At 35.1% G+C, this 22,892-nt stretch overlaps 1 protein-coding gene across 3 annotated transcripts; it reads right to left on the bottom strand.

Annotated features, from left to right (window-relative positions):
- Window positions 1–1,696: 1,696 nt before the first annotated feature.
- LOC109172340 (protein DENND6A) lies at window positions 1,697–22,307 on the bottom strand. Of its 3 annotated transcripts, XM_019321529.1 has the most exons (6): window positions 22,092–22,303; window positions 19,866–21,603; window positions 19,504–19,696; window positions 16,246–16,529; window positions 15,994–16,143; window positions 1,697–1,707 (listed from the first exon to the last, which is right to left on the bottom strand). In XM_019321529.1, the coding sequence occupies exons 2-4, from the start codon at window positions 21,479–21,481 to the stop codon at window positions 16,371–16,373; spliced, it is 1,968 nt and encodes a 655-aa protein (XP_019177074.1). In that variant the 5' UTR covers window positions 21,482–21,603; window positions 22,092–22,303; the 3' UTR covers window positions 1,697–1,707; window positions 15,994–16,143; window positions 16,246–16,370. The 3 variants fall into 3 exon arrangements, with proteins under 3 accessions (XP_019177074.1, XP_019177073.1, XP_019177075.1); XM_019321528.1 differs by lacking the exon at window positions 1,697–1,707 and having other exon boundaries at window positions 15,777–16,143; XM_019321530.1 differs by lacking the exons at window positions 1,697–1,707; window positions 15,994–16,143 and having other exon boundaries at window positions 16,449–16,529; window positions 19,482–19,696; window positions 22,092–22,307.
- Between the last annotated feature and the right edge of the window lie 585 nt (window positions 22,308–22,892).

Here is a 22,892-nt window from a genome sequence, read left to right on the forward strand (position 1 = left end):
ATAATTGTTTTTTTTTTTTGTTTGAAATGAGATTTAATCCACGTCATGATTACCAACGAATATTCTTACCACCTAAACTACTTCAACCTGTTGATATAATAATGCATATATATATATATATATATATATATATATATATATATATATATATATATATATATATATATATATATATACACGCGCGCGCGCACACACTCACTCGCATTTTTTCAAAGTTAATATTTTTGTTTAAAATAATATTTTAACCATTAATCTCAAAATAAAAAATTAATATGTTTTCTACAAAATTTAAAATTTATAAGACTTTAATAACATTTGAATTTGTACATTGTACTATTAAATTTTTTTATAAGACTTGTAATATTATTTGATAACTTATAAATATTATAAAGTGTATTATAATTTATATAGTCCATGCTAGATTTCCCCCAGTCCTGGACCGTGCCTAAGCCGGTTAGGGACCTGGACCATGCCTGTGCATGGGCCAGTTTCGAGCTGGGCTCCAGGCTTTAATTATAGGACTTGAATCGGCCCTCTATAAGCCAGTTCAGATTTGGGCTAAGCTCGGCCCAGGCTCGATGAAGTCCAGATCCATTTTTTTCCGGACCGATTCAGGACTGGTTCGACCTTGAACAGGCTCGTGGCCACCTCTAACTTGAATAGGATAAAGCACTCTGACCAGTGAATTAGAAATTTTTTTTCATAAAAATAAATATATAAATATAGCGGGTCAACTTGCTTTGTAAAAATAAAAATAAAAAATTTAAAAATTTAAAAAAATTTAAAAAATTAAAAAAAAAAAAACCAAAGCCCCCTCGTATTTAACGTCAATTAAACATGTTTGTTGATGAAGAACAAAAAATGGTCATGCAACAATAATACTAAGACCAACATGGAATATTCTGAAAAAAAAAATGACTAAAAGTGAATTGAGATTTATAAATCTATGACAAAAAATAGAATTATCTACATATTCTCACTATTAATTAATTTAAAATTTTATTTTATATTTGAGATAAATTATGCACACCTTATCTTTGAATTTGACATGAAATCAAACAAATTAAGGAAGATAGGTTGGAAATTCCGTACTTGGTTGTGCGGTGCATGGAGGCCCAAATTGAATATGAACCTTGAAATTTGGAAAAAAAAAAATCTGTTTCAAGTAGCAGGTTAACAGTTGAAGATTGTATGCCACATGGGCGAGATGGAAGATTGTCTGAATAGATTTTACGCGTGACGTCCATTATCAGATGTTATTGTTATACCTGCTTAGTTTTTTTTGAAAACATACCTGCTTAGTTGTAAAGTCAATGTTTGTTGTGATTATGGATTTTGAGCCATCAGATTGGACAGCTTAATTAGCTCCCTTATCTTTCACATGTTCATGGAAAAGCTTTGTTCGACTACCACTCACATACCGTGCGTGTTACTGTTTTAATTACTCTTATCTTTATATATATATATAATAAAAAACAGCAACAAAGACTAAAAAACTCTTAATCTGAACCGTTAAAATAATAAAAAGGATGCTCAAGATCGAATCTCACGATCTCACCTACTTAAGGTGATCTCACTGGAGTAATTGTTGAAACTTAAAAGGTGTCTGAGTTCTGTGCTTAAGGTGCGTGAGGTTTGTGCTTAACATGCGCGAGTCTTGTGCTTAACGTGCGTGGGGTTGTGTTCTTAAGGTGTTTTGTATATGTGCTTTATGTGCATGTGTTTTGTACTTTAAGTGCGTCAGATTAATGTTTAACATGCGTCCACCCGCACAACCGCACGGGAAGCCCTACCCGCACCTGATCCTTTCCCCATATATATATAATACCTATATATATATATATATATATATATATATATATATATATATATATATATATATAGGTATTGAATCATATAAGAACAAGTCTTTAGGAGAAAATTAAGAACCAATCCCAACCTTACATCTAGACAAAAATTTGAACGCACCAGATCAGATTTTTTAGAGGTTTGCACATTTAGTATTAACATTTTGCATATTTAATATTAAAAGTGATAGGAATTATTCACTGACCACAACGTATCATATGCATGATCGGTACCAAGGTTGCCCACCGGCCAAGCCGTATCCGAGCTCGACCGACCTATTTGCACGATGACCTGACCTACATCATAGGTCGAGCATTGTCTTGCTTGGCCAGCAAAACCTGGTACTCATTATTTCACCCCCGATCACACAAGACCAGGCCCGGCCATCCGACATGGAATACTTAGAGACCCAAGCCTAGTTCATTCAGCCAAATTTCACAGTACTGGGCCCGAAAGAGTCAAGAATCTCAAGGCACGTGGAGGGACCAGCTAGGCCTCCGACCTACCCCTGTGCATGCGTTCCACGTGTTACCCATGCCGAGAGACCGGGATGTGACCCCTCGTGCCTCCTGTAAATACCGCATTGAATGTGAGGAGGGGGGACTTTTGGGAATTCCTATTTAGCCTTTTGAAGCTCGGGAACATCTGACCTTATGTCATCAATAGAGCTTAACTCTTAAACTAATAAGTAGACTAGATGACCTAAACCCGGTCTGATCTTCTTTATTCGTACATATATGTGGGAATCGCCGTATTTACCACATCATTTTGGTGTCGTCCGTGGGGACGGTACAAACAAGCCAATCGTCGCGTTCCTACTGATCTCCAATATGTATCCGTACCTTGAGTTTTTCAATGAGGCGGAAGCCCAATGATAGTAGCTCTAACCTGAGCCCTGAGGTTCCATATGAATTCCCGAATGGACCTCAACTAAACTCCGTCGAGAGAAGCGCCTCCGCCCAAGCCTGTGAACGTGATACATCAAGGGCCTGCATTCTCGACGACACTTGCTCAGATGCCTTATCCGTTCTCGATGAACCCAACGAGGATGCACGACCCGACTTTTCAGTAGTGGCAAAACTCACCCCGCTTCTATGCTCCGACTTACTTAATAATTTAGTAATGTTTATCATAATGGTGTTTTGAAAAATAAAATCTTTTATAAACACCAAATCAAAATGATGCACTAAGTAGCATTGATTTTGGATTGAAAATGCAAATGAAAATTTGTATTTAACAAAAAAATCATTTTGCAATTTGACTTAATAAAACTGCTAAAGTGGCTAATATTTGATAATTATTAATTAAGCCACTAATGGAATTTTAAATGAAACAATTCCTCTAAATGGTCTACAATGAATGTTATGCATAAGAGAGATTTTCAAAATCTAAAAAATTAAAATGAATACAATTCTATTTATAATTTCACATTTATTATTGATATACTCTTATTTAAATATATTTTATAATATCCCCATTATAATCTATATTATTATTGAACGCTAATTATCTTTGAAAAACAAATTTAATACTATATAATACTATATAAAATATTTTTAAAATACCCAAAGCCCTGCCTGGCCTGGATATACCTCTAGTTGTTAAATAAATTAAACAAAAAAGAATGATCAATAAATAATGTCATGTAAAATGAAATAGGGAAAGCAAATGAAACTCTGATCTATTAAATATTATAAAAGTTATTCCCTCTATCCCTTAAAAATTGTCTTCCTTTCTAATTTGAAACATCCAAAAAAAAAAAAAAAAAAAAAAAAAAAAGTATCACTGCCTAAAATTATAAGTGTGAGTAAAAGTTGGGAGGACATGTAGTATTTTTCACCTAAAATATGACAACATTTACTACTCTATTATGCAAAACATACCCTTTATACATCTTCTACATTTATTTATTATAAGAAAAAGAATTGTGATACATTTATTATGGACTAAATTTTATTTTTTTTAAAATCAAATTTAATTTATTCTAAATTGAATTGCAGGATGCAAGTTCAAATTCTATCCAAGAAAAAAAAAATATGAATTTGTTTTTGTTATATATTGGCACTAGTGTATAATCATTTGAGAAACTATTAGTCAATTGAAGCACATTACACGATTTATCTTCTCCATCATTCTTCGAGGTAGTAAAAGATTTTCAAGTTTAGAATTCAAACTTAAAAATTAAATGTACCATTAACAAGACCATATTTTAGAACAAAAAAAAGTATTGCAAACAATTTGATACACATAACATTAGTCATAAAAGTTGGACCAATCCCCTTACAACCCAATCAATGGTGTTACTGAATTTTGGGAAGAATAAGAGACAGGAATTTATTGAGAGGTTTACTGGCCAGCTGTGCCTGTTATCATGTAAAGTGAATCGACCATAACCTGTTTCTCTTTTTGTCTGGACTATTAATATCCTAATGGCCATATTTCAGTCAGAAATGTCTGTGGGCAAAAGGAAAATAAATATTAAAAAACAACTTTAAGAGATAATTCCCTTATAAATAAGAGATGATGATAGTTTTTTTTTTTTTTTTTTTTTTTTTTTTTTTTTTTTTTTTTATCAAAACAATAATACCCTATACCTTCAAAATAATTTTATCTAGAAAACATAAACTTTATAGAAGAGTAATACTAAACTTTATAGAAGAGTAATACTACATTTCCCTCCTAATTTCATCTCATTATATGACAATATTTGATTGACTTTTAAAAATAAAAAATTGAATACTAAGTAAATTATTTTCTTAATGTTTGGTGGACCAACTCATGATAATTAATGAATAAAAAGAATTTTATTGTCACATAAAAAAGTGAACATTATTATATTAGTAAGCAATCAAAATGAGTTGAGCTCGTTGGGATAATCCACCTTGCTCTGCAATAAAGGCGGGCAGGCTTTTATATTTAGGCGTACTAAAGTGGTGGGTTTTAGTGGTCTCCATCCCACTGGTCTATTTTGATAGTACTAATTAGGATATAAACTTAAGAAGAAAAAAATAACATTTTACTCTTTATAGAAACATAGAGAAGTTAAAATACTTTATGAATCATTGTATAAACAAGCTAGGAGAAGTTAAAATACCTTTGGGATAATGGTCAAATAGGCACTTCAACTATAGGTCAAAGTGCTATTAACCTCCTAAACTTAGAAAAGCTCCCATTAGACACTTTAACATTACATTTTTATGCAATTAAGTTAATTAAAAAGTTATCTCTAAGTAACCGATAATTTTTTTAATTTAAAAAATTAATTAAAATAAAAAAAATAGTAAATAAATAAATAAAAAGCCTCCAGTTGCGGCGACTTTCCTGTCCAACCCGACGGAGAAGCCTGTCTGGCTCCTCCGTCCAGTTGGACAGAGAAGCTATGGTCGGCTTCTCCGCCCAATTGGACGAAGAAGCCAGCAGTCTGGTTTTTTTTTTTTTTTTTTTTTAGTTTTAAAATTTATTTTAAAAAAAAAATCAATGTTACCTGCTATTACCTTGAATTTACCTGCAAAATAAGTTCATTACACAAATTTAAGTTAAATTGCATAAAAGTGAAGAGATGAAGTGTGTAATTAGAATTTTTCTTAGTTTAGTGTGCTAATTGCACTTTAACCTATAGTTGCAGGTAGGGGTGTCAATGCGGGCCGGTCCGCCTCATTAGGCCCGCCCCACCGCGGGCTTTTTATTTGGCAGGCTTTTGCGGGCTGGCCCACGGGCTTGCAACTATGCGGGCTTGTGCGTCTCGCGGACTGGCCCGCGGGCCATCACTTAAATTAAAAAAAAAAAAATTAAATAGTATATAAACATGTTAAAACCGCTTGAAATATGGCACTATTTATTGGTCGTTCTTTCGCATCCTCACGGTGTATGATACACCTCAATGCACCGGAAACTTCCATAAAATCCATAAACCACACCCAAATCTCTCGGATCGATACCGCGCGTTGAGAAAAACTGTAGAAGGGTGATCAAAGCTAGGGTTCAACAGCACACTCTATTTCTCTCTCGGCTTCAGATTTTCCCTCTACAGTTCCCATCTGTGTATAATACATATATAAATATGTATGTTTGCTGGACTTGGAGGCGATTTAGTAATTTATAAATATGTATGAATTGATGATTTAGTTTTAGTAATTGTTTGATAGAGTTGGAGGCGGATGGAGAAGGGAGAACCGAAGAACTACGTACTCTAGGAATTATTGAATTAAGAATTGGCGAATGATTATTGATTATTGGATTTCTCCCCTTCCGCGTACTCTTAGATAGTCAGATCTACACATTGCCTAAGAATTAAGATATTATATATATCGTTTTTTTTAAAGATATTATATATATAATTTATTTATTTATTTTTTAAATATGACCTGGCCCACGGACCGGCCCGCAACCCGCGCGGGCTTTAGCCCTCCGCGGGTCATGCCAATGCGAGCCTAATTTCTTGCGGCCCTAACCCGCCCATCGCGGGGCAGGTGCGGGCTAACCCGCGGGCTTTAACCCACTTTGACACCCCTAGTTGCACGGCCTATTTGACCCTTATCTAATACTTTATGAATCATTGTAATATACTATGAGAATCGTTTTTCATCAAGAGTAAAAGTTAAACCAAATGCACTCTCGCTTTGACAATAATTAATTATTCATCGAATAGTCAAAGACCTTGTGGTCAAGCGGCATGAAGTGACTCTTTCAAATGAGAAGTCATGAATTTGAGTCTCAGTGGAGGAGGTATTGACTCATTAGGCTTGATACTACATGTAATAGGATCAATAGTACTCAAAATTAAAAATTATTCACCGAACATTTTTTATCAACCTATAAAAATAGGTAAGAGCAATGTTGAAAAAAATCACTAGGCGCCTGGGGACCGCCTAGACGGGTGCCTAGGAGGTCGACCGCCTAGCGCCTAGGTAAGAGTTTACACATATCAGGGATAGTTTCAACAAAAATAAAAAAAATAAAAAAATAAAAAATAAATCACATTTAAAAAATTAGAAATTGATACCTTCTATATTTTAAAAATATGCTACATATCTATCCTATGGTATTACATCACGAGGTTTCGGCATATATAATGAACAATTGATGTTTACCTAGCCACAGACATGAACCGTGTTTGTCTTGTGAACTTCACGTGATCCCTAATCTTTTTGTACCATTTGTTTTATATCTCTATCACACTACATGAATGGAAAATGAAATCAAATATAATAGACTTATCATTAAGTTCAATCATAATTTGAGGACCGACATCCATTTTTTACCATACAATATATAATATAATATAATCAATTGATGCTTACAAAACATATTTATTGTCTTTAATTTATAACAATGATAATATTTTTTACAAAATCTCCAAACAAATATCCACTAAATAATTATAGTTACAAATTTTCGCATAAAATGGTTTCAAACATAGTTTAAACCGCTAATAATTAATTAATTAATTAATTAATTAATTTATAGAAATGTTCTAACTAAAAATCAATGTTGTAAAAATTGGTCTATGGGGCCACCTAGGCGATAGGCGCCCCTAGGACGAGGCGATTTCAGTCCTAGGCAGTTTTTAGTTGACCAGCCGACTAACTGGACGTCGATCTAGGCGCCCTAGGTGCTGAGTTGGGCGCCTAACTCGGCCAAGTTGGTGCCCAACTCGATCGAGTCAGCGCTCAACTTGACCGAGTGACTTTTTTTTTCTTGGTCGACTACCCCTCTTCTATATGCTTAGCTTTCAGTCATGTATTCAACTAACCATCTAACATATGCACTTGGCTAGTTTGGGAGAGTATAAAAATCTAACAACTCTCAGCCCAGAGTCGAAAAAGTGGAAATGATATACTCATATTACTCGACCGCTTAGGCACCGCCCTAAGCGCTCTAGGCGCTAGGCGCTAGGCGCCCCTGCTGACTAGTGCCTAACGCCTTCTGCAACATTGCTAAAAATCAATAACACCACATATATTTACTAAATAAATTTTGATATAAAATTTATTGGGCGGAGAGTTGGAGGATTAAGTTCAATATCTTAACATCGAAATATAACAAATATAAAGAAATAAAGTTACACATTTTAGCATAACAATAAGTCTCGATTTTACAATGGTATCAGAGTAGATTAGACACTTAATCCTGATAATATATACTTAATAATAATACATGTAGGATTTGAATTGAGAGTCCTCAGCCTAACATAAAAGCTTGGATATGAGACTTGAATGTCATTTCAACTATATATATTCAATTGTATATTCACGAGTTATGTCAAGGTTTGTTAGCATTCTAATATCTATAACTAATTGATTATTGAACTTTGCCTATGAGGCTCTATCTAATTGACAAGATCGAATATTAATTTTAGTCGAAGTACTTTAGTGCATTATTGGTATAAATGATTTTTAAAAAAATATTTAATATGAGTTAATACCCAAAATCGTCTTCGACTATAGTGGTTTTTCTCAATTTCGTCCTAGACGATTTTGGTGACCTAATATCGTCCCAGACTTTTGTGTTTCGCTCAATTTAGTCCTCCATTTGTTATTCCATCAAATTGGTGTTAAATAAAGGGACAATTCAGTAATGCCAATATTGATCTCTCTTTACTTTCAACTTGTGAAATGCGAAATTCCTCTTTCTTGTATGAATTACACCCAGAATTACTCCCGGACCTGCAAATCAAATTTTATATTCGCAGTTTTAGGAGTAATTCGTAAAAAAAAAAAAAAAAAAAAGGATTTCGCAGTTCACATGTCTATGAGTAAAGAGATGTCAATATTAAAATTACTGAATTGTCTATTTATTTAACACCAAATGGACAGAATAACAAATGAGGGACTAAATTGAGCAAAAATACAAAAGTCTGGGACTAAATTGAGCGAAACACAAAAGTCTGGGACGATATTAGGTCACCAAAGTCGTTTAGGACGAAATTGAAAAAAACCACTATAGTCAATGACGATTTTGGGTATTAACTCTATTTAATATATTAGAAACACAACGAGGAATACAAAGATGGGACACAAAGTGAACCTCAAAAAAGTAAACCGAGTGGATGGAGCAAAATTCTAGTATTTGAATGATCACGAGTTTAATTTTTGTCAACATTACTCGGTCAAACTCATCACACAATGTTTTTTTTTTTTACTGTTTTAGTGCAATTTATCTTATCTTTATTGTGTGGTCTATATCTTTCCCTTGTCACAATCAAAGTCCTAATTTAATTTAATCCCACTTAAGGCTAAGCACAAACTTCTCTCAAAAGGTTGAATCTCCGACCCTAAGGGTTCCCACATCTTGATCCGACATAATATTTAGGAGGATGTAAATCACAGTGACTCAATGACTCAGCAGACAGGACCAAATGTCTGATGTGATGTATGTGGGGAATGCATAGAAAATGGACCAAAAGTGCAGTGCATGGTGGCATAATATTGGTGGGGCTGGGGACAATGTGTTATTATTATTTCTCAATTCCAATATAATGCCCTTATGGCCTTATACATATACTATAGTCTATATTGACTCTATTCACAGAACCAGGTGGAAGAGTGGACCATGCATGCACATATATACATATCTTCCTCTTCCTATATATATATATACTCACTCATACCCACCAGATTCAACCATTACTCAACTCTCTCCCCAGAGAAGAAATTCATCAAGAAAGCACTCAGTGTTCATTAAGTCAATATATAGAATGCATATGAAGATGCAAAGTGATAAGAAGAAATTGTCCTCTAAAAGATTTGGAGTTTGTTTGAAAGAGCAAAGAGGTAGGCTGTTTATAATCAGGAGATGCATTGTCATGCTTCTCTGCTGGCAAGATTAGAGAGACTCAAGCAAGGAGAATTGGCCAATGTCACTCTCTTCTTCAATTCACACATTTTCTGTTTTTTATTTGTTTTAAATCTTTTTGTTTTTTTCAATGTAAATATTTATATATCATGTAGAGCTCATATGGGAAATTTTTGTTTTTTTTTTTTTTCTTTTCTTAAAATGGGTTGGATTTTTGGACACAAAGTCATGTTCAAAGATCTTTGGTTTCCAGTAATTTAGATCTCATCATAATTGTTCTGGTACGTTTTGGAGTTTGAGAAATTTCTTTAATCTAATTAAGGAAGAGTTAGGCTAGGTGTGTTAGAATGGTAACTTCACATCATGACAATTCTTATTACGAATAACTCGAGATGGATATGCTGTTTAAAAATCCAAATCCAAATTATATATAATATCAAAGTTAAAAGTTTATTATCTCGATTAAGATAGTTCAAAGGTAAATGAGTTTTTGGTGCAAAAAGTGGTTGGGAAAAGTTAATTTGGAGATTGATGTGTTGGGTACTTTCATAAGAGGGGTGGCTGTTGTTGAATACTATAGGAGGGGGAGGGGGGATTGAGTGGCTAGTGGAAGAGTAGGTGTGATGTAAGAATGTTTTTACTATCCTTTCTACTATTTGTCGGATGGGGTTGTGAGTCTTTGGCGAGAAAATTTTGTCTTTTATGGGAAAGAATGTTTACTCAGTGCACATTTTTAGACTGTGAGTTTCTTGATTTGGAGAAAAAAAATTAAATTTGAATAAAATTGTTTTATACGCAAAATAAGTTTGTTTTGACTCAAGAATTGACGCAAATTATGCTGTGCAACCGAATGCACCATGCGCATGGTGCATACGATGCAAAACGACGTCATTTTGGTTAAAAAAACGTGCGACCCACTTAAAAAAGAAATCAGGTTCGATTTCCGACAATAGCATTTTTATATATCCATAAATTCATAATTATATATCCATAAATTCATAACTATACATCCACAAATTCATAACTATATATCCACAGTGAATGAATGAACTAAATATCCACAATGAATGAACTAAATATCCACAATGATTGAACTAAATATCCACAATGAATGAACTAAATATCCATAAATTCATAACTATACATCCAGAAATTCATAACTATATATCCACAGTGAATGAATGAACTAAATATCCACAATGAATGAACTAAATATCCATAAATTCATAACTATATATCCAGAAATTCATAACTATATATCCACAATAATGCTATTGCCGAGAATCGAACCTAAATTTTTTTTTTTTTTAAGTGGGACACGTATTTTTAATTTAGTCAAAACGACGTCGTTTTGCATCGTATGCACCATGCGCATGGTGCATTCGGTTGCACAGCATAACTATCGCATACCGCAAATTATGCTGTGCAACCGAATGCACCTTGCAAGGTGCATACGGTTGCAAAACGGCGCCGTTTTGGTTAAAAAAACGCGCGTCCCACTTAAAGAAGAAATCAGGTTCAATTCCCGGCAATAGCATTTTTATATATCCAGAAATTCATAACTATATAACCACAATTTCATAACTATATATCCACAATTTCATAACTATGTATCCACAGTGAATGAATGAAGTAAAAATCCACAATGAATGAATGAATGAAGTAAAAATCCACAATGAATGAATGAATGAAGTAAAAATCCACAATGAATGAACTAAATATCCACAATATATGATTGAACTAAATATCCACAATGAATGAACTAAATATCCAGAAATTCATAACTATATAACCACAATTTCATAACTATATATCCACAATTTCATAACTATATATCCACAGTGAATGAATGAAGTAAAAATCCACAATGAATGAATGAAGTAAATATCCACAATGAATGAATGAATGAAGTAAAAATCCACAATGAATGAACTAAATATCCACAATATATGATTGAACTAAATATCCACAATGAATGAACTAAATATCCATAAATTCATAACTATATAACCACAATTTCATAACTATATATCCACAATTTCATAATTATATATCCACAATAATGCTATTGCTGAGAGTCGAACCTAATTTTTTTTTAAAGTGGGATGCGCGTTTTTAATCAAAACGATGTCGTTTTGAACCGTATGCACCATGCGCATGGTACATTCGGTTGCACAGAGTAACTATTGTCATCATACGTGATGGCTAATCCCAAATCAGCTTTGTGACAATGACTATTTTTTTAATACATTATTATTATATAATTGAATTTAAATTTGTGTTAGCTACCAAACGAATTAGATTAAATTTGCTTTTTTTTTAATCTTACTAGTTCTATTATAATGTAGTATCTGTTCATATACTTTCTCAACCTACTGAAACACAAAGAACCAATAACGCCTCCACTAAGGCTCGAATTCACAACCTTCCAAATGAAAGTCCAACCCGGATACCATTAAACCACATAGGGAATGACTTCTGGATCCAAATTTGATTGGGTTTAGAGAGTTGAGAACCAGATGATGATTAGAACCTATGAGCAAGGTTTAGGGGTTTATGTGAGAAGGGAAGAGAGTTAGGAATGCAAATTTTGGGCTAGGGGTCAAAATTAAGGGGTGAAGGCGCAAAGTTTAAAGGAATGGGATATAAAGTGAAGAAGGGAGAAAGTTTGGAGGCCCAAATGCATGAAGGCATAAAGTATAGGATTTAAAGGCGCAAAATCGCAAATAATGGAAAGAGGGGACTAACGGGCTGGTTCGGTGAGGCAATCGGTTGGTGCCCGCGTGCCCAATTGCAAGTCCGCAGGGGATAGCAAATTAGCGAGGGGCGGTTGGGTGGTACTAGTGGTTGCCGGCCAACTTTTATGTCGGGGTGTGCAAAGGGGGTAAGGTGCCAAATGGCGGTCGAAAGGGATAGTGAGATGTGTGTGTGGTATGGGATTTCTAGGGTTTGTTCACTCATTTCTAGTTATTTCCAGCCTCAACAATACTATAAATAGGGGATCTAAGCTCCCTTCAGACATTATCATCTTTTGATGAGCGTTTGACCTCCCTAGTCTATTATCTATTTGTCTTCTTTTCCATTTGGACAACTTGTCTAATCTAATTTGTTTAGAAATTGTAATAACCTATATTGGGCTTAGACTTGAGTCACATTTTCAATATTATTCATTATGGACTAAAAGAAAACTTGTGGCCCAATGTCTAATTTATTTAATATTTGCATTCAATTCATTACCAATTTACCATTAACATCCTAGTTTCATGATGCGTCTAGCATGTTAAAACCATCACAAGCTCTGTTTGTGGGGACTTTTTACGAAATGTGCATGTTCCTAAAATTTTCCAACTCAAACAGTCGTTGTCTAAACCCAATCGCTTTCATTGCGGCATGAACATGATGGGATTAAGTAGTCAAACGCTCTCAAGATTTAAGAGAACTACTCAATCAACAAGAGAGGGACATTGCTACTCTTAGGACCAGGGTCGGAACCCCGACAAGAAAATCAGACGGAACAAACCAACACCCTTGCAGTCGAAGATGATGTCCAAACGGTGATAACTAACACGAGCCCCTAAGAGGTCAGGCTTAGCGTCTTGCCATTGGCCGGATAATTGGCCAACATCGTAGGCATTCAGATAGCGCATTAAAAGTGGGGGGGCACCGCCTGGTTAAGCCCAGAAAATAGCCACGAGCCCACCTCTTACGAGGTTAAGTGCCACCCAAGACGAAAAGAGGCCACGAAGGAAAGGTTGTGACAACGGAGCATAGGATACTAATGAGTGAGGGAGGGTAAGTGAAAGGGTCTTGTTAGGAGGGAACCAGAGCCTATTCCAAAGAAAGCAATGGATGAAAGTATCGACCAGTCCCTAATCATCAGGGGTCGACGGGTCCGAAAACAAAGAACGAAGGCTCAAGTCATACTCCTGGAGGGATGAGCGAATAAGGCAAGACTGGAAGAGTTTGTGCGCTAGGAAGAAGCGGGTGAGTTGTATGTAATATTGAAAATCAAAATTATACTTCCTTTCACAAGGAGAATCATAGAAGAGCCCCTACTAGACAACTTCAAAATGCCTAGTGTAAAGAGGTTTGACGCAGCAGGAAACCTACATGAACATATCTTAGCTTATCAAGTTACAATGATACTATTAAGAGCCAACGATACAGTAATTAATAAGTAGAGTGTTTTTCTCAACCCTTAGAGGGTTAGCCCATTGCTAGTTCACAGGGTTACTGAGAGGATTGATTAATTTCTTCTATGACTTAGGGGTGAATTCACAACCTACTTCATGAAGGGAAGGAAGGAGAAGAAATTCTTTTCATACTTGGTCAATAAAACAAAAACATGAAGAATCCTAACCAATTTCCTAGTTCCATGGCAGGCAGAGGTGACTGATCGAGGTTGAAGACAGAAGAAAAGCTAGTCATCACGATGTTCATAGAGATTCTAAGAGTTAGAGACTTGTACAAAAGCCTGGAGAGAAAAACTCCAACAAGTTATGGTGATAATAGCCAAAGGCGATTGACATGCTAAGGCGGAGAAGGCAAAATAAGCCAAATGGTGAGAGGATGAAGGATTTACTAAAAGACCTTAAATAGAATAATCTTCAAAAGTAAACATGAGATACCTAGACCCACCTCAAAGTTGACATGGAGGGCATGTTGGGTCAAACCCATTATTCCCAAGTGGCCCCTCGAGGTTAATCCTACAAATACTATTAATAGCTTTGATAACATGAATACATGATCGAGTGAAGTATTGGCCTACACTGAAGAATGCAATAAGGTGAGGCTACCACCGCCACCAGTTGGAGAATCCTTAGGTATTGATAAGTCAAAATATTGCCTATTCCACCAGTAATATGGAGAACAATACTAAAGAATGTTAGGGGCTTAAAAGAAATTGAGTTCCTTGTGCAAACAGGAGGGCTCAAAGATTTCATAAATTAGGACAATGTGGCTAAGAGGTATGTTTGGAAGAGGAGATGGGAATGAAATTTACCCAAAGGACAATGTGGCAAAGAGGCATATGTTTGGAAGAGGGGATCGAATGGGAATGAAATTTACCTAAATCCTCCCAAGGAGGAAAGTGGGATGATGGATAGAGATCAATGTAATCTTTGGTGGATAGGACCCCACAAAGAACATGGATAGAAATAGCGTATGCGTGGTATCTGTGGGTGATCTAACCAAGTCAACAAAACAACGAATGGAGCCCACTGTGTTTACTAACAAAAATTTACTCATAGGAGGGGTTACCCATCAAGATGTCTTAGTTGTCCCGATGGACATCAACGACACCATCATCTGGTTACCTGCCTAAAAGAAACTACAACGTGTTTCCCCTTTTTTGGTAAACAATAACAATTTTGAAAGGGGAGAATTTTATTTTAACATTTGAATTATACACGATTATTGATATAATAATATGGTCCATCATAATTAGTGTGTAAAATTAGTTTTCAAATTTGTCAATTCTATGCAATTATAAACTTTTAATCCGTCACCCTAACTTTTTTTTGTTAACCTCAATATTATGATTTATAAATCCCAATATCGAAAGATATTATAATAAAAACACATGTTCATAAAAATAAAGCATTTAAACTCCTAACTTTTTTTTAAAGAAAACCAGTACATTAAATTAATAAAAGAACCGTTAAATACATAAAGGAATAGATGACATCCAAATAAAGCATTTAACCCCTAATTATTCACAAATTTGGGACAACATAAGATCACATTATCTTGTGACCAATTAAGGGCTAATTTGACCAATTACCTTCATTCCTCATGAGTGATAGAAAATATGGAGTACGAACCTAGTGTATTTTGTAATCAAAGAAATTTTCTTCTACTTCTCAATGTTAGAGTTTATAATTTTTTTTTTTTTTTTTAAAAAAAAAAATTGAAGCTATTAGAACAAGACACAGTAAAATAAAACAAAATTGACTGTTTTGAGGACCAATTTTACTGATTTTGCAAATGTCAATTATGGAGACCAAATTCATTAGCTGTGAACTCAAAGACTAATGATTCCTTTCTCCCTTATGAAAAGAAAATTTGGACATTTCCATGCAAGTCTCATTCTAACTTTAACCTTCCATGAGATTTGAAATTTCTTGAGATTTCACTTTACACTCAATACATTTCTCTCATTTTACCGCTTTCCAAAATTTATTGCATCCATACTACCAAATACAACCTAATGTATAAGAGAGTAATACTATAAATAGCCAAAGAATAAACAAGACTCTTAACAAGAAAAATAAAATAAAATAAAATAAAATACAGAAACCCTTTTGACTTAGTATGATGTTACAACATGATGTATTAGTGTAAGGGACATACAAATTGTACAAATTGACTTCTCTGCTTTAGGAAAATCCTTCATTCTCACTTGTTACCTCTAAATCTCAACACTGCAAAACCATTTGCTCTCTCATTAACCGTCTTTTCGAGGGCTTAGTTTAACAAGAAATCATCCTCTGCTGCACAAATCTAGAGTAGCGAGATTAAGAAACCACGGGTGAGAGATCAATAATTTACAATTTACACGAAATGGCGAATGGAAGAAATCACGGAGAGGTTTACTTAACTGACCTTGAAGGAGAACCGTTCACAAAATTGGTTCCTACGATTAAAAAACAGTTGGGAAGAGGATGTACTGAACCACGATCAGATTCGAAAAGCTATGTTTCGATCATTGAGGCGAAATTGGACGGAACCTATATGCCTTCATTACTTTCATTCAGAAGAGCTGCCCTCCCGGGATTCATTAGCATCAGCTGCTGCATGTCCTTCGAGAGAATGCTAAATACCGCTTGGAGATCCCCCTTTAGCTTGTTACAAGTAGCACCAGAATCTGTATCACTGCTCCCGGAGTTCTGTAGCAACGACTTCTCATCAATGAAACATAATATGGCACATATAGAAACAAACTGATAATAATTGACTGAATGGAGGTCAATTAGATACAAGCTATGATGCACCTCGGACATGTTTCTCCCCAAGAAACTCACAGAAACTCTCCTAAAACATTTTAGGGCCGTGTTTTTAATTTAAAAAATTTGAGAATGCATTTCCTAAAAGGAACTAGTAGACTATTAATATTTATGCATGTTTTAGAAATAAATAATTGCAAATACACTCCTATATTTTTTTTTTTTTGTATTTGTACGTTTTCCTCCCGCTTCGTGCCCTCTATTTCCTTGTGTTTCTGTATCCCTATTTCCCGTTTCCGTGCTACCTAGGATATAAGTACATGGTCATGGAAATATAAAACCTATACACTAAAAAAAAAAAAAGAAGAAGAAGAAGAACAAAGATAATATCCGACTCTGTACTGGAGTTTTTAAGCAACCCATCCAAGTTTTACTGTTTCACTTAACTCTAGGCTCTCCAAGACTCCAACAGTAGAATCAATAAACTCTAGGCTCTCCATCAGTCCACCCAAGCAAGGTTGTAAAGGTGCTAGGCGCTCATCGGCGGTGGATGGGCGCCTAATCGCCGCCTAGGCAAGCGTCTAGGTTCCTTAATAAATTTTTTTATTACATTTGATAAAATAATAAAGCATTAAAGCCTAACCCTAGCCCAAAACATAAAAGTCTACCCCAAAGCTTAAAAGTTTAGCCCAAGCCCAAACTCTCCAAAGACAAAAAATTTAACCCAATTTCAAGTCCCAAAATTTCATGTCATATTTCCACCGGTGAAGCACTACCATCTCTCTTCAACTTCAGCAACCGTCATGAGCAGATGACTTCCAAGCGGCGATAGCGAGCTGCGATGATGGGCTTTGACATGCAAAAGAAATCCAGCCGTTTGACAAGGCGAGGGGCCTTGTAAAGGCGATGGGTGAGGCGGCGAGCTACGACTATGATGGGCAACCGAGCAATGGGCTACTGCGAGGGTGCAAACTTCAACAAAGGCAGTGGCGACGCATAGAGGAAAAATGGCCAACTTGACGACTTGTCCAACTAGTGGGTCAACTTGGACGACTAGTTAGACAGCCGCCTAAATGGGCGCCTACATCAGAATACGCATCAGCCTAGGGATGCCTAGCACCTATGTGGTGCCTAGGTACCCGCCTAGGCCGATTTTTGCAACACTGCACCCAAGTCCTAAATTTTACTCCCTCTATACCAGTTAAATGTGCTATTTACTGTCTGTTCAATGATGTGAAAGAATAAAAGGGATTCATTGTATTATCTGAATAGAAGTATAGAACTGTACAGAGATCTACTATTTATACAAGTATTAACCTAATGGGCCCATTCCTACAAGGAAGGCCTAGGATTTCAACACTGTCAAAACAACTATTCTTTCTTCGCTTATTTTTCTTTAGCATTTATTTACTTATAATTGTTAAACTTGGATTTTTGTGTTTAATAAAAAGTTTAATGTAGTTTCTAAAATATTAAATATATAAATTTTATTAACTATTACTAATTTAATATTACAAAAAAACTGAATTGTAAATAACTTAAGTCATCCCTGGTTAACTGGCATATAAAGTGGGACCAAGGGAGTAATAGCTTCAAAAAATTTTAGGAATAATTTTCAGCATCTAAGTTCAACAGAAGGTTGTATTGGAATTCTCAAAAATGATGTGAATATGTCACTTTTACAAGAGGGTGAAAAAAGTAAGAGTGACTGAGGAAAAGCATGGGTGCAAAGTAGGCTTTGATGCATGCATGTATAAACTTTGTTATAATTCAATACATCTGGAGACATTTGATTATGTTTTTGTCTTGGATGATTACCAAGGATCCTCTAGATTGGTTCTGATATGGTGCTTTTATTCAGTTGTTACTTATCACATACATTTTTCTCTTGCACAGTTTCTGTTTGTTATGGTTAATGTAAGGACATAAATAGAGGTTTCAGTATATAGGAGCATCTGCTATGGTCTCCTCTTCAGTCAGCTAAGTTAAACATCTTTAATCCTACAGCAGCTATTCCCGAGACTCATTTTCTGTTGAATGCTCTTTCAAGGTAAAATATGCGGGGACCTTGTTATCGGTAGCAACATTTAGGAAATCTAATTAATATGTTCACTTCTCGCCGGATTTTACAAAGCAAGCTTTCTTAGTAGGTCTCAATTTTTATCTGAGTTCTGTTTGTCTCACCAGGCAGGACATCAAGCATGGCATGGAACAAGAAACTTTTTCCTCTTCATCCGTATCATGTCATCATATCTAAATTCAAAGTTTAGGGTTTATACAAGAAATTATTTCCTTGTTAACAATCAGAATCAAGATGGACTTTAACAGGGATTAAATCAGCAAATATTTAATGCAAGCCTTTCCCAGGATGCCACATCGAGTGAGTGCTAGGATTTGATTGAAGTTTTCCACCTCAACTAAAAGCTAAGGAATCACATCTATTATTTTATATTTAATATTTATCCTCAACATGTCCACTCATATATGGACCAACTATTTTTTTTATGAACCAAACACATGGAAATATTTTGGCAAGTGGTAATTTAAACTCAAATTTACAGCCTTATGTCTACTCTGTTACCATATTGAAATATCTGTTCTACCTCAACTAAAAGTTTTAGCTCTCAGTGAGGATACACTTATTAATTTATATTTACACTAAACAGTTTAAAATCTGAACAAGAGGTGTTAAGTTAAAGTTGCATTTATAACTGGGTAAATTATTAGTTGAAGTTGTTTTTGGATAAATAAGTGCAGAATCATTTGAGCTCATGACATTTAAGTATAGAAAGTTTCAACTTAACCAACTGACCATTTATTTTAAGTTTAATGTGTCAATGCCATCACTAATTATAATGATAAGAAATAAATAAAATGGCAATCTTGCATTCTTGCCTTAAAAATAGAAAGCACTTGCCTGCATCTCCTTGATAAGATTTCTTTCAATTGCATTGAATGTATCAACTATCTCCAACTCAGACATTTGAGATATCACTTGTTTTATGTCAGTCTTCATTCTTGCTTGCCTCCATAATCTATACTGTTCATGTTCGGCAACAGCACGCCTTCTTTGAAACCAAGGAATAAAGTTATGCCCCTTCAAAAACCTCCTGCATTATATATGTAAATATCATCTCAATATGCCAAAGGGGTTTATTTTTAATTATCAACAATATAATTAATGCTATCAATAAGAACTTTGAAATACGTCAAAGGCTTTTGGTGGCCAGGTCTGTGATTAAAAGCAAAACATGCGAAATTGAATGATAAATTAATTACCTGTATAGATCCAGCCAGTTTGATGTCATCCTCTTAAGTAGAAACTTTCCAGGACCCCTTGCTGATAAGCTCGAAAGAAATTCCTCAGTTTTGAATGAGGGTAGGGAAGGAGGATCAACATACGGAGATGATCCTTCAGAAGGTGTGGTTACTCTAAAATACGGAGCAAATGGGGCCAAAAAGTTGGTCGTGAGCTCCAGGAAATGGCGGCGCAGTATCTCATTGTTAACAACCGACATTGATTCCTCTACCCGAGGTGACATGCCTGCATCAATTAGCCTGTTCAAGATTGAAGTGTCTGGTTTTGTGACTGCAGTGTATGTGGTCCAAATAGCTTCTTTGTGCTCTGTCATGAGACAGAGGGGGCCATCCCTCCTCAACTTCATAGCATTCAAAAAGTTTAAAGGTGTAAACTTCTTCAAGTTTAGATTTTGCAGACCCTGTCCATCAGGCCCCCCTGGAAGTCTGCCAGTGGAGGATCTATTAGTAAGCACAAGTCGATTTGAATTAGGAGCAGGGCTTCCAACTGAAACAGTGTGAGGTATATTACGAAGGGCTTTTAAGAAAAACAGATTGGTGACACCCAAAACCATTGGAGGAAACTTAGCACCCTCAGGAAGTGAGTTTAAATGGGCAAATTCTGGGTCATGGATAGTAAAATAAGGCCGGTAATCAATACTACAGAGAAGTGGTGCAACCAAACTAACTAGACCAGCAACAGCTTCACAACACTGAGGCGGCGTTGGTGCAATGATAAGAATAGGCTCTCCAATAAGTAGCAATTCCCACAACTTCCATAGCTGCATTAAAAGCCCTCTGAATATACCAAACAGATCTGAATCATGAAAAAGGCCCTGTGGAATTGATTGATTGGAAGGCAGAAAAGGAGCTACAGAAGAGGCTAACTCTTCAAAGAATACTCCACAATCTAAAGGTAAGCTATGAGCAGGTGGCAAGTTCACTTTAAGTGTAGCATTCCCAATGGGAAGCTCCATCAACTGACCAGGTACAGGAGCAGGCCACATTGACACATAAGCAGCTATATAATGAAGCGCTTTCTGTCCAATATCAAAATATAAAGGACCTACAATTTGTAACAGAGGTCTAAACACACCAGAGAATGGACTATGTGAAAGAATTACCACTGATTTTTGCTCACCACCCCTCTTTAGCCTCTCATCATGCCTCTGTCTATTAAATACAAAACCATACAAGTATCTCGGTTCAGTAACAGGGTTGCTTTTTATCCTTGGTTTTGAGAACTCGCCTCCTACCAACTTATCGGATGCTCGAACACTGTCAACTTCAACAATCTCAGATGACACCTGAGGTGCCACCTGAGAACCGCGCTTCTTGTGTAAGCGGAAGAAGAAGATGGAGTCATGGATGCTTGAACGGTTATGATTTTGAGAAACAGAATCTGGAAAAGAACTAAAAGCAACTTCGAGCTCCTCATTTTGTGTCAAAGAACCTGGCGGGTAACACTCTTCAATGAGTTGTCCTCGTTCAAGATCAAACCTAATGATGCAGAAGGCAACAACCCATTGTTGCAATAACTTTTCATCAACCTTCAGATTGGGCTCTGACTTCACTGAAAATGATGGAGATCTGCTCATTTCAAGTTATTTCAATTCCTCCAAATTAAATTAAAGAACCACCCCGTTCAACATAGCCATACTAAAATTTCACTTCTATCATCTCATGTGCCCAAAACAATAATTGTCTCACCAATTGATACCTGACAAAAACAACCAATCAGACAAGGACTCCATATTGTTTCTTTTTGCTTTTGACTTCATTCAACTCTCAAAAAAGAAACATCTTAGTCCAAAAATTGTAAGATTTAACTAGAGATAAGACAATTGAACAACATCTATTATGTGAATATTACATATATACACAAATGCATATGTTAAAATTCAATGCACAGGCATTGCAATGAATTGGAAGTAAATATTAACTAATTTAAAACGCAAAACCTTCAGAAAAACATCTAAAAGAAAAAACTGAATACTTTAATCACCTCATTTTCGTGGAAGGAAAAAGAATTCAGGAAAACCTTACAAAATTTATATGGAACCGAAGAAAGCTAAATGCATTAAAAGAAAAAATAACAATACCAGAAAGATTTGCATTGAATTCAAAGTATATTCACTTCAATTCCATGAAACTACAGAAAATAAGATTTAAATTCAGAAAAACAAATAATGGGTATCGAAGAAATACCTCCATTGAACAGACCCAGGAGCTGAAATCTGAGGAAAAAGTTTCCAGATCGGTTGAAAATAAGTAGATAAGTGGTCCGAGAGAGAGTCAATCGAGAAAGGTCCTTTACAGTTCGGCAGGGTTGAATTATTTTTGTTAGATTCGAGCTGAAAATTATGGATTATTATGACAGAAGAGAAAGATTGTCCCTTTGAAATCGGGTTAACGAAATAGGTTATTATTAGGTTTCATTTTACTGCGGGTCGTTCTACTTTTGGGAGGTTTTTTAAATTCTTTTTTTTTTTTTCTCTCTCTCTCTTTTAATTGTCCCATCCCCACTTTTTCATGTTATGGTACTAACTCCGTCCTATTTTATGTGTTTAGTTTGATTAACGAAATTTGATTGAAATTATTTTTAATTTAATTTTTCATAATATTAAGTTTAGTATTAGTATACAAAATTTATATATTTAGAAACTACACTAAAAATATTATTAAACACAACAAATCAAATTTAAAAATAAATAAAAAAATAATAAAGAAATTAAACAGTAAGTATGACAGGCTAAATAAAGAGTTGGTTTGACCAATAAATAGTAAGTATGACAGATAAAATGAGACAGAGAGAGTATTTGTTTTTTCAGTCCGCAGGGGTTTAGCTTAATAATTTAGGAGGTAGTATTTAGGAGACAAAATTAAAGTTTAAACCGCGGTAACGACAGTGTAAGGATTATGTCAAAAGTAGGCAGATCTTTTGTGCGCACCAACATTTAGCCTGCCTATTGAACCATGATTTACATTTTTTCAAATTCTGTATCGGAC

The sequence above is a fragment of the Ipomoea nil genome, unplaced genomic scaffold (genome assembly GCF_001879475.1).
Source record: "Ipomoea nil cultivar Tokyo-kokei standard unplaced genomic scaffold, Asagao_1.1 scaffold0415, whole genome shotgun sequence".
In the NCBI taxonomy this organism is placed as follows: domain Eukaryota; kingdom Viridiplantae; phylum Streptophyta; class Magnoliopsida; order Solanales; family Convolvulaceae; genus Ipomoea; species Ipomoea nil.

What these genes read in the sequence shown, in the direction of transcription:
- LOC109172340 (XM_019321529.1), bottom strand. Translation starts at nt 21,481, where the DNA reads ATGAGCAGATCTCCATCATTTTCAGTGAAGTCAGAGCCCAATCTGAAG. An exon ending in AACTGGCTGGATCTATACAG is followed by an intron (nt 19,697 to 19,865) that starts GTAATTAATTTA and finishes TATATAATGCAG; the next exon opens with GAGGTTTTTGAAGGGGCATA. An exon ending in ATCTTATCAAGGAGATGCAG is followed by an intron (nt 16,530 to 19,503) that starts GCAAGTGCTTTC and finishes TCGTTGCTACAG; the next exon opens with AACTCCGGGAGCAGTGATAC.